At 30.9% G+C, this 13,020-nt stretch overlaps 1 protein-coding gene across 3 annotated transcripts in view; it reads right to left on the bottom strand.

The window, feature by feature from the left end:
- LOC110022479 (transcription factor TGA1-like) overlaps positions 1–9,036 on the bottom strand; it is a 35,449-nt gene extending 26,413 nt beyond the window's left edge. Inside the window, exons 1-7 of one of the 3 annotated variants that reach the window (XM_020721436.1) lie at positions 8,049–8,322; positions 7,860–7,981; positions 7,319–7,487; positions 7,107–7,181; positions 1,609–1,668; positions 1,436–1,513; positions 1,303–1,360 (exon numbers count right to left, since the gene is read on the bottom strand). In XM_020721436.1, the coding sequence (XP_020577095.1) occupies positions 1,303–1,360; positions 1,436–1,513; positions 1,609–1,668; positions 7,107–7,181; positions 7,319–7,438 (391 nt within the window). In that variant the 5' untranslated portion in view covers positions 7,439–7,487; positions 7,860–7,981; positions 8,049–8,322. Of the gene's footprint in view, positions 1–1,302; positions 1,361–1,435; positions 1,514–1,608; positions 1,669–7,106; positions 7,182–7,318; positions 7,488–7,859; positions 8,323–8,763 lie in introns of those variants that run through there. The other 2 variants (XM_020721437.1, XM_020721438.1) reach the window with 2 other exon arrangements.
- Between the last annotated feature and the right edge of the window lie 3,984 nt (positions 9,037–13,020).

Genomic DNA, 13,020 nt, shown 5'->3' with positions numbered 1-13,020 from the left:
TATATATATATATATATATATAGATATATATATATATATTATTTTAAATAAATACCCCCTCATGGGGTGTTTGTGCTCCTTAAATCTTTTTTATTATGTGATTGTCTCCCTTAAAAAAATTACAGGTGAGGTCCATTTCATAATTTAGCCGCCTAAAATAACATTAATGATTATGTTCCCTAAAAATATCAATTTAAAAAGAACACCAATAACTTAGTTGACAATGATAAAAGAGTAACATTTTTATAAAATGAACTAGGGTGAAACACCAATTAGCAAGAGACTAAAATGGCCAACTTGAAACAAGTGATGGAAAATTTATTTGCACAAATAGTGCAAATGAAGCACCAACAAGTAGCCTAGCTATCACACTACAAAATCTTCCACCGGACTAGAACTTATTTTAGAATCTCAAATGAATTATTTCTGGATTTAAACCAAGCTATTGAATCAGCCCTATATTGTAGAGGCCAGGAGGCTTATTATGACTTATCACCATCGTACTGATAATAACATTCTTTATTAGAACTTCCCCCAGCAAAGAAAATACTAGTATAAAGTAGCCTCCCTAAGAGCACCTACGGAAAGGACCTAGGTCAATGCTACCGCATCTAACATTTACATTTACATTGATTGGAAGTCTGATATGGAAAATTTCTTCTTTTGGCACAAGATGAATGACATGCAATATGTCAAATTTCAAACTGGAGTTGCCACAACTAAACAGTACTATAATGTCATTATTTGTGAGAATAACTCATCCGGAGCCACCCCCAACCATAGAAGATGTATTATTGAGGTTCTTTTGACTTGCAGTCAAGGTTCCTATTCCATTATTGATTACCTTGATCAGTTTGAGTAGTTCATATCAAGATATGAGATTTTTAAGTCCGATTAAGATAGTAGCAATAACCTCAGATAGCCCAAAAAAAAAAGCAGCGGAAATCATAAGAATAGCACAGGAAAAACATTAGAAGGAACAAAATGTAACAATCCCAAATCAATGTACCGTCAACGAAAGCCATATATCTTTAAGATTGATATTGATGAGAGAAAAAAAAGATTTATAGAAACAGGACCATAATGCACCAATGATGAAGCAAGGAAAACAGCACAAAAGTAGCAGCATTTAGATGCCTCTGCAAACATTCCAAACTAGAAATTTAACTTGGTGAATAACAAGACAAAAAATTATAATCCACAATCCAAATAAAGCAACATTTTCACAGCCATTTAGGATTCCAAATTATTACTTGCAACATGAAACAGGATAATTAGGGTTATAATAACTCATAAATGTACCTGGATTAATTGTCCCAAACGGGCTAGAATCTCCCATATGCCTACCAACGTACAGACCCTACCAAATCCATAGCACCTTCTAGTAAGTGGATAATATCAGAAGGTAAATCATTCACAGCTGTTGTGGCCAAACCTGTTGTTTAGTTGTTTCAAGCTCCTGTTCTACTTGAGCAAGTTTTATACGACTGCTTTCTAGTTGTTGAACGTAAGCCTACAAGTATAACAAAAATTTTCATCAACTTTCTTGTCGCAATTAATGTCTTAAAATGTACAGTTAAAATTCTAATTTTAATGCTTTTATAGCACCTTTTTTCGAAGGCGACTTTTCCGAGCTGCCTCTCGATTTTGTGCAAGGCGTCTTAAAACCTGAATGCAAAGGAATGCACTCAATAACCAAAGTTTTGTATTATGTTGCAATAAACATCAAAATACTATGATGCAATCATGGGGATTCATGTATTAGGATTAAATATGCCAATTCAGAAGTTTCTTCATCTTCTACTGACATATATTGTGAAGCACGTTAGGAAAAGTTTTCGGTACATAGCACATTCTTTCATATATGAAATTTGTATCATGCGGTAGTCAACTAAATCAAAATGTCCATTTCTGGGATTAAATGCTCAGCATAACAAAAACATCGACAATCAATAACATTCAAATATTCAAAATAATGCCAAATAAGTTCCATTATTTGTTCATTATGTTTTTTTTTTTTCAAAGACACCTAGTTGAATTAAAGATTCATAGCTCACTCCTGGTTAGAATAACTATTAGCATTAGATGTGAGCCCTCAACAATCATCTTCAATAACAAAGCATTTGCTGATGCACAAAGTCATGGATAAAAAGCGCATAATAAAAAATAAATTTTGTAAGCTGATCGGGTAAGTGTCAAATTCGGTGCTTCCAGCTTCTTAACTTGGCTCACACCCTAAACTCAGAATGATTTTTTTACCTTCACTCTCTTATATTTTTTTCATTTCTATAAACTACACCCAAATTAATTGTTTACACAAATAATTTAATACACATATAATTATAACAATAAGCCTTATCCCATTAGCAGTGTAAACAAACCATGCTTGAGGGAGCCCAGTGTTTTGTTAATCTTCAGCTTGTTCATATATTTTTATTTAGAAATGGCTAGTGAATAGCATGCACGTGTTTGGCCTCGATTTGAATTTTTCTGATCGTTTTAGTTTGTGTTTGGCTAGAATTTTGCTCAAATAATTTAAAAAAAAATTAGTTTAATTTTTTTTTAAATATAGAAAAATTAATATAAAAAGGTATAATAAATATTATTTTTTAATTATTAAATTAATTTGAGCCGAACACGATCAAGCAAAGTCATGTTTTTGTTCGACTTACTTTTAAATCGAGCTAAAAAAAAAATATTCATATTCGGCTCAGTTGCTTAAATCAAATAAGAGTTAGTTAATAATACGAACACAAAATGTTCACGAAATGAGCTTTTTTGACAACTCTATATCCCACCATTAAGCCAACCAGATAAATTGTCTTACTTATTACTGGCACTGAAAAATTTTACATGATTACTACATGAATGATATGAGCATGACATCTCACAATCACAATCAAATATGAGAAGAGAAAGGGTAAGGAGAGGGGCAACCAATCAAGAGAAAAAAACGTAAATTTTTTTGGGTGCTTACATGATGTTAGTCTACTTCTTCACGAGGATGATGATTTTAATTCCATTAAAAAAAGCTCTCAATTCAACGCTTATAACAGAGAAAGGAAGAGAGTAAAACTAGCAATAATGTCTTCTTCACGTCCAATAATCATCTTTATAGAAGATGTCTCTGCTCTCTCTTAACCAATGACGTATAAAGTGGCATCTCTGCATTTATTTCTAACTTAATATAAAGTGTAGTCCCTCCATATACCTTTTTCAAAACTTACTAAATTATTTAACCATTTTGCAATGATGAACTTTGGTGGATTTCACCGAACTACATAAATTTATGCCAACTCATTTTTTTGGGGGGGGTTTGTTTCATAATTTCATGTGTTTTACTAGTTAATTTTTTCCTGACAGCAGTACCTTATTATGCAAGCAAAAAAAAAGAACAAATTGCTATGCTGCAGTCCATTGGATGGAAAAATACATTGATTTCACTTTTTGTTTTGATAAAATAAACAAATTATGGTTGTCATGCACCACAATTATATTACATGGTATTGTTAGTAAAAACAGACAAATGCATGAAGAAATCTATTCTTTTGTTCGATATAAATAAGCTTTATAAAAATACACCTATAGTAGTGTTTCCAACTGTTACGCAATAAGAGAATTATCATAAAATTTAAATATTAGATTTATAAACTTGCAACTATAATAGATAATACTATATTGCATTAAATAAGTTAGCAGCAGTCAAATTTAGTGTGATGAAAAATGGGAATATTAGAATAAATCTGAGATAAATTTTAGAATAATAGATTAAGAATTTATTATATCTAGAAGACAATCTAAGTAGCTTTCATTGAAGAAAAATGAATGGCAAATTGAAAAAAGTTCCTGATCGTTTACAAGAAAGATTAGCTGAAATTCATATGGAAGTGTTTGAAAGAAAAGAGGTAAAATAAAGGTAACATGTCTAGACATTGCTCAAAAAAATTTGTAACAAAAATATAACACCACATGAAACACTTGATAAATGAAAAAAGAATGAAGATTCGAATAACCATCCTAAAATAGTAAGGATTAAGAAAACAAAGATGAGAATTTTAAGCATTTGTGTTTAGAGTAGTGAAAATAAAAATTGATTATTGAGTCATACCTAAGTGATAGATTTATATGTTTTGAATCTACTTTAAACAAGATGTAAAAAAGAGGTAAAAGATGCATTAACCAAAAATGTAAGCAACAACTGCAACTAGCATGATAATTGACGTAGAAATGAGAATGGTAAGATGTATGTCTATTGAAGTTATAAAATCAAATGCACATGAGAGCACAATAGATCTTTCTTTTTTTCATTTGTAAGGAAGTTTGTATTTTACCACGACATCAATCATAATAATCTATGAACTAAATCACATGAAAATTTTGATCATAACAGAAAGAATGGGGGCAGTATGCACCCTTGAGAAAAGATTAAACAAAAGATAAATGCTTTGCTGGTTAAGATTTGGATTGTCAAATGAAATAGATTGTGAAAATGAACACGTTTTATAAGAAATAAGAAAAGGATTGAAACTTTTTCTTTAAATAGAATGATAAATTTTTTTTTTATTAAAGATGTTTCTAAGAGAAAGTTAAATAGCGCAACATCAAGCAGTTGTTAAGCATCTATATCTTGGAAAGTAAATGGTCAAATTGGTCGTCCATACTTTTTAGAGGTGCCCATTTACCCTATATTTTTATCTAAGTCATCAATTTAATCCTTCAACTGATCAATTTGAAGTAATTTGGCCATTCCGGCAAATTTACCATTAGCAAGGGATGAAAATGAAAATCAAAGCTTTTCATGAAAGAATTTTACCTTTTGTTTGCGTCACTCCATTATTTTGAGCAAGAGAAATATTTCTTTTTTTTATATATAATTACTGTTCAATATCATAAGTAGAAATTACTAATGAAAAAATGATAATTATTTCGTTATATTTTTTATTTTGACTAAAATTTTGTCAGATAAGCAACTGTAGTGCTCCTTTAAAGGGCTTTAAAATTTTTGGCAAAGATTTTGTTTAGAAAAAGAAAATGCTAATGAAAAGTTTCACATCAAATAATAAGTGTGTTCTAAATGAAAATTTAGTGAAAATATTATTGAGCTAAATAGTAGATCAATTAACTGCATTTTGATTGACTATACATGCATTATTACTAAAGTGTAATACACCACTTTAAATAGTTAGATAAATACAATTTGTCATCCACTTGTTGGAATATATATGATATACATCACTTTGTGAACATGAAGTTGACTCTTTGGCCATTAAATTCAGATGCTGAGCTGAAAGGATGCCGCAAACCATATGAAAGGATGCATCAATCATTGTTTGCCCAATAGAGGCTGGCTACTGGGTATGGGTATGGGTATGGTTATGGGTGTGGGTGTGGGGTGTTAAAACTTTTTGAATCCACCTGTTGTGCTCTTTATACATTCCCATGCTAAGTTGAAAGGATGCCAAGAACCATATGAGAGGGTGCATCAATCATTTTGTGCCCAATAGAGACTGGCTACTGGGTGTGGGTTAGGGGGGTGGGGTGTTAAATTTTTGAATTCACCTATTGCGTTCTCTATACATTGTTAAACAAGTACAGCGAAAGCATCCACTAAAGTTATCTATGATTCATACTTTACGAAAATTTATCTACAAAACTATGATGCAATAAGGTAGTGCATATGCATAGATCTAAGCAAGCAATTAATAAGGAAATCTGCATCTTTGGTATAAAAGCATGCAATGTGTTGTTCAATGTCGGTGCACATATTTAGTTGATGTTAATTAAACTCTCACAAATGGAAGGAGAATATGGTAGAAAATGTTTCATAAATAAGGACACAGTTATTTATCTCCCTATTGTATTCATGTATTTCGACATTCTATTAAGAGAATTTTTTTTCATAAGAATTTAATATACTTATATATATTTAAGAATTCCTGCAAACTCAAATTCACCTTTAATCCTCAGATATATAAAAAAGGTCTCGCAGAGAAAGATTTTATACGCTAAATATAAGCCTTTGTGCATTGAAGGAGTCTTTGATGCCAACTATACTAACTCTGTTGAAAATAGAAAACAAACCAATAGATATTGCATCTTTTTTTAAGGAAAAAATTTCACTAAAAAATCAAGAAAGAAATCAGTGGAGCAAAATTTAATGCAAAAACAGAAAATAGAGCTATGACATTCTAAATGTAAAAAGCAGGCTAAAAAGACTTTTAGGAGAATTTAATTTACATGTTACGCAATTTATGGCTTTATACTGCGACAATCAAGTCACCATCACATTTCCAATTCCTACTTTTCATAAATGGGCCAAAATTATTGAAGTGGATTGCCATTTCATGCTAGACCATATACTTTCCAAAAAAAATTATTACTTCTTGTGTCTTCAATTCAAAATAAATGGTAGATATTTTCACCAAGATGCTGGGACATCTATCATTTTCTTGTTTATGCAACAAGTTGAAGTTGAAGCTCATAGATATATATGCTTTAGCCTGAGAGTGAGTGTTGGCATATGTAGTACATGTTAAAATATTCTTATAAATGGAAAGAGATTGGGAAGAAGATAATCCTAAATTGAGAGTACAATTTCAATTATTTATTTTCTCATTTTATGTTCTATTTTCTCCTACATACATATTTATAAGCCATCCAACAAGTTAATAATACACACAATAATTTATTTTTCTGTCAATACCTCTCTATATTCATATATAACTAAGTATGTTGAAGTCACTACACTGACAACCATCCAATGGATATCATTTAGATATTATTAATCAACCATGATTGCTAGCAAAGCAACTCTTTTTCACAATATAGAAAACAAGACTAGCTGTCATGATTGCAATAAGAAAATAATACATCCAACTAGCAATTACTAATCACAACAGCAAAATATTGCACTTCTGAAATAAAAAACAACAAATAACAGTCTAATTGATTCTAGAACAAAGTCGTAAGAGAAAACAAGATCAGAGAGTGACGAATAACAAAACTTTTGACAAACTTAACGGATTAAATATATGAGACATGATATCTCGTAAGTTGAAAATAATTTTAGTGTAACTGCATGAGTACTTAAAAAAAATCATTCTTACCTTGTCCGAAGATTTGTTTGCTTCCTGGTCGTAAAACCTGGCGGTGCCAACAGTATCTCGAGGAGCATCCTTTGACTATTCAGAGTTCTCAAACGTTCAATGGTCAAACAGCAAAAAAAAAAAAAAATGGTTGGTTGGTGGGGGTGGGTTCTGGGGCAAAAATAAAAATTCATACTCTTAGAACCACTAGACTTAAAAGCTTCACAGCTCACCCTATTTTTTTTTCTATCATCAGCTTCTACAATTGTGGATAGACATGTATTCTGACTGCTATCAGCTTTAAGAGAATCTCCCCACAAACCATTATGGTTTTTTGATTCATATATTTCCATCCTTGTAGAGCTAGTAAACTCAGCTAATGAAGAGTTTGCGCTGATGGTGCTGGAAACACAAAAAAAGTAAATGATTGTTAACTGCTGGAACTCCAGAATAGAAATTTAACAACAATGACTTCACAGAGCATATAACAACAACATCACTAATTCATATAACAGCAAACTAACTTATTATTGTAGGCTCACATTTAAAATGCTTTCGAGTACACAAGTCTCATATTTTAAGCAATTCATTTTTTTTTTCTTTCCTTGGCAAGCAAGTGCATTTGCAAATTACCATCCATGCATAAGCAAACAAAATTGCAGAATCCAACACATTAATGGATGACAACATCTACTTAGAGTTAGACAACAGCAACTTATGATGCATGAAGACAACAAAAGTAATAAACATGAGACAAATCTTAAAAATACATACATAAACACCAGCAAGATATGACATTTAGGGCATGTCTAATGTAGCTTTCTCGCTGTTTTGTTTTCCAAGCCGCGACCACACCTCTATTAGGCTATTTTTTTCATGACACTTCTCAAAAATGCCTGAGATAGGAAGTTGTTTATGAAAACCAAATCTTTTCAACTGTGATAACAATAAAACTTTTAATACCTTCTTCTAGAGTCATAAAGCTTCAATATATCACTTCAATGCTGACAACTTGACACTAAAACAATACATAGTTTGAGAGCCATCTCCTCACTCAAAAACTCATGAATTATTCTCATTCCTGGAAATCTTGATGGTTAAAATCGTGAATGAGAGCTATTGAGTCAAAGGAACAGACAGCTTAATTGAATAGCTTATCCATCACCCTAGTGAAAAAAAAACCGCACATCCTTCATCTTTTGAACAACTTCAATCCCACAAGAACCAGCACCAGTAAAAAAAGAGCAAACCCCTCGCCTACCCTTAATCATTATCCAGCACTTTCTTCAAAGATTATGAGCACTGAACGAAAACCGCGAATGTTTTCTGAAGTGTAACTAGAAGTATGAACAGTCCTATGATGAAAAAAATTAAAATAAAATAAAAAATCCTCATCGTTAATAGTGTTTGATAGGGAAAACAGAAGGCCCAAAAAAAAATTAAAAAAAAAAAGCAACAAATGCTACCACTTTCTACAAGGATCAATATAGAGTAAGGAGTCGGCCCCAAACTCGATTCCCCTAATCCATGGACAGTAAACAATTAACGAAGGATTCCAAATAAAACCAACGCAATTAGATTAGTAAAACAAGTTCTTTTCTAGAAAATACGTTACAGAGCATTTTTTTCCTTCTTTTTCAACTTTTTAGATAAAGTTCAATATACTGGAATCTTTAACCTAATATTCGAAATGCAAAGTCGATGATTCAGATCTCAGTATCATCAAGAGTACTGCCGCGGGGCCCTTCGCATCGTGAAACCGCTGAAAGTAGACAACGGAGGTCGGATTTACAGGACAGAAACTGGGGATGCCAAAACCCTAAAAGCTCAAACTGCAGTTTAACTCTTCTCTTCATCCCCGTCGTTCTGTTGTTTTCCCGCTTCCGAGGAGGAGAAAGCAGAAGCCATGTTAAAATCGATTTGTGCTTAATAGCTTGCGTATTTGACAAGAATGAATTATTCGGCAACAAAATACGGAGATTAACCTAAAGTAACTTTTATTAACTATGTGTTTTCTGAACATATCTATTTTAATATGTTTATTAAGAAATCATCTGTTTTCCACTTTTCTAGCCGTTATTATATACAAACTTTTTTTATTTTTATTTATTTATTTATTTATTTTTTATAAAGCTGGTTACAATTCTATTACTAATTTTATGGACATTATAAATAATTTTATAGGGCTTCTAATTTTGGCTGTTTGGAGCAGCTACATCTTATTAAGAAGCTGTTGAAGAAAAAACTTATATTACAAAAAAACTGTGGTGGGTATTATATATTTTTTTTTTGAAAAAGTTAAACCGCAGCTGGAAAGTTTCAACCGCATCTAGCCAGGAGCGATGTGAAAATGCTGGTTTCAGCGATAACTTTTTGAAAAAGCTACCAAAATACAATTTTCCCAAAGAGTCAAAATAGTAAAGTGGTGCTGCACCGCCGCCGCACACCGCTGCGACAAACAGAGCCTTAGAGTATTAATAAGTCAGCCGGATCGAGTTTTGCCAATTTTCCCAAAGAGTCAAAATAGTGAAGTGGTGCTGCACCGCCGCCGCACGCCGCTGCGACAAACAGAGCTTTAGAGTATTAATAAGTCAGCCGGATCGAGTTTTGCACCAAGAAATTTGTGAAATGAGAGGTATTTTTTATACGCACTTGCCTTTACATTGTTTAGGAGGAGTAACTGTTAAAGCTTTGATACTCATTTTTGCTAACTGTTTCAGGCTTTTCGGTAAATTCCAAAGTGAGCTTTTTACGTGGAAGTACATATGTTTCCTTTTGCTGGAAGAGTACAATTTAGTAAGACCTTAATTTTGGGTTATTTACACTAATGGTTTAAATTTATTTATGTTGTTAAAGACGGGAAGAAAATCTTTTATAAGTGCAATAATTTTCTATATAATAATGGATCTAGCTTGAAATGTCATGCTATTGCTTGACTTCTACTTAACCCAAATTTTGTGGAGGACAAGAGCTCTCCAATCTTGACACCATTAATATGATGTGCAAATCCAAATTAGTCTGAAGGCATTTTAATTCTAATTCTCTGTTGACTAAATTGTGGACAACTTACTATGGCTCTTTATGAGTTAAACATGAAAGTTGTGTTTTTCACTTTCTGAAAAGGTTTAACACAAGTGGTTGTTAAAATCTTAAATTCTTTTTAGTTTTAGATCACTCAAGATTGGTTTCTTTTAGAGAGTTTTGGTTACAAGATTTTTCATTGGTTTGATTTACCTCATTTTTCCAAAATCAATGATGTCCTTCATAATATTTTTTGATCTTTTTCTGATTTGGATAATATTCCTGAATATTGTTTGAGGGATATTTAAGTGTTTTTATTAAGGATAACAATCTTCATGCCTTTGGAAAGGCCGAACTTTCAAAATTTGAATGAAGAAAACTACAAATCGTAAAATCGAGCAAATGAGACGCATAGTGGATGAAACTATGAGTTTACGCCCCTTATGATGCATTTGTGAAATCCCTGATCAAATAAGTTTCACTTTGTTTTTTTTTTCTTTTAAACCCTAATACTTAGGTATATTGATAAGAGATGTATCAACTTATGTACCTTCTCGACCTTCTAATATATACATATAATGGCAAAGGATTGGTCATCTATGGCATCCATCTTGTCCTCTTTTTTTTTTTTTTTTTTTGCTCTTATTTATTCTCCATTCATAACTCATCCCTAACCTTACCAGAGTGAATGTTTGAACTGATAATAGTTATCCCCTCATTCTCATCATTCCTTTCCTGTTCCACTCTATTTATAAAATTTCAAATAGTAAATATTTGTAAGACTTTAAATAAGATTGACCATACTTCCAATCCTGAAATCCGATCTTATTTGAATATTTTTCAATTTGATTTAATCATTCTTTAACTAATGTATAATCATAAATAACGAATTTAATCCTTAATATATTTGCGTGGATTGATTCATAGTTAATTATACTTCAACTATCTCTCTTATTTTCTTCTCAAAATAAGGCGTGCTAGCATTTTTTTATGAATTTTATTGAGATATGCTAAGTAGAAATATGTACAGTGGACTTATAAAAGTTCTCTTCCTCATCAATATGCACTAGCATAGGAGGAATAATAGCTTGCAAGGAATATCTTAGGAGTTTTATGATCCACTATATAGATATAAATATTTTGCTTAATTTAAAATAATGATTCATACTTATGTTCTACTCATCTATGATGTCAACAAATTATTGCTCATAGAAATTTTATTGCTTTTCTAGCTTAATAGCTTTAGTGTTTTTTCCTAAGGTGCTTAATATATCTCCTCCTTAGTTTTGGGACAACTTCTTAAGTTCAATATCCATAAGTATAAGTTGAAGCATTCTTTTTCAAGATAATAGTCTCAAAATACACCATGTCTTATCTAGCCCTTTTAGTGTCTTCTCCTTAAACATCTAACCTTATGAGCGTCTAATAATCAACCTTCTCAACTTCAATCAAGTTAATCTTCTCAATTAAAATCATATTAATTTATCATGATTGAGAAAAATACCATCTCCAAATTTACATTTCCCTAAGTTTCACACATTTTTCCTCTTAAGGCACTACTTAAGTGCTTTATTTAAGTTTTAATTATTAAAGATTTCCCTTTATTTGAATAATTATCTATCACCTTACTCCTTAGGCTAATTCTGTTAAATTTCTACTCAGTTGAAATTTTTTTGAACTCCAATCTAATGATCAATACAAACATAATAACTCCAAAAGTTGTGTTCTTACTTGTAATACTAAACGCAATGGGGTATCCCTCATTCTCCTCTTTCTCAATAATCCTCGATAGTAGTTGATAAACTATTAACCTAGGAGCTTTACAAATTGGCTAAATGGGAATTCTTTGGCCTTCAACTTAGACTAAATACCTTAAATCGAGTAAAAAATTTATCAATCACCTCTCATTCTATTTATTCCCAAGAAATGTTAATGTTTATTCACATGTAATATTAGAGTCAATAGTTGCACGCATAACAAAATCAATAAAAACAGTAAAAAACCAAAATAAAATGTCTAATCATGCTACATTGAAACATCTCTCAAGCAATACTCGAATAATATTTGGACTTTATTCAAATATTTGTAAAACATGGCTTGCATTTTGTTCTATCCATATTCCAACTATGATTAAACAAAGCTTGCATCATGATCAAGCTATATTTGAACCATAATTAAACTATATTTAAATATTTTAAAACCACATTTCAATCATTTTGAACAATTTCCTAGCCTTGTTCAAACTTTACTTGAACCTTATTCAAATCATATCAAAATAATGTTCTAGCCTTGTTCTAATATTACATAACTTTATTTATTTAAGCCATTTTTAAAACTTAGTTGGTCCTTGTTCTTATCATGTTCAAACAGAATTTGAATATTATTTTGATTTTTCTATAATTAAATTTGAATAAGATTCAAATAATATATGAAAAATTTTATATCATATTTATAGAATAGATAATGTGATGTATATTGTTATATTAGGTTTAGGGTTTTGACTACGAAAGACTTTTAAATAGTTAAATATATAATACCACCAATTTTGAATATTTAGTTGGATATAAAGATGAAAAATTGCAATAAAATTTGTCAAATATTTATCACACAAGCTTGGTATCATCGAATATGAAGAAGGCAATACAAAAAACAACTTTTGAAGTTCACTCCTTATTTGAAACTTTGTTTGACTCCTGAGTAATTATTTTAATCCATGTGAGGGATAATTTGGTCTAAAATAAAAATTTAGACATATTTTTCTAATAAACCATGCAAAAACCGTATGTAGCCGATTATGGGTATTATGAGGAATATATATATATATATTTATGTATATATCAATATACATATGAACATATATGTATATATCTATATAAATATCTATATATGTATATATATATATATATATATGTAT

This window comes from Phalaenopsis equestris, unplaced genomic scaffold, assembly GCF_001263595.1.
Source record: "Phalaenopsis equestris unplaced genomic scaffold, ASM126359v1 Scaffold000192, whole genome shotgun sequence".
In the NCBI taxonomy this organism is placed as follows: domain Eukaryota; kingdom Viridiplantae; phylum Streptophyta; class Magnoliopsida; order Asparagales; family Orchidaceae; genus Phalaenopsis; species Phalaenopsis equestris.
The sequence above is the reverse complement of the archived record's forward strand: the minus strand, read 5'-3'. Positions and strand labels throughout refer to the sequence as shown.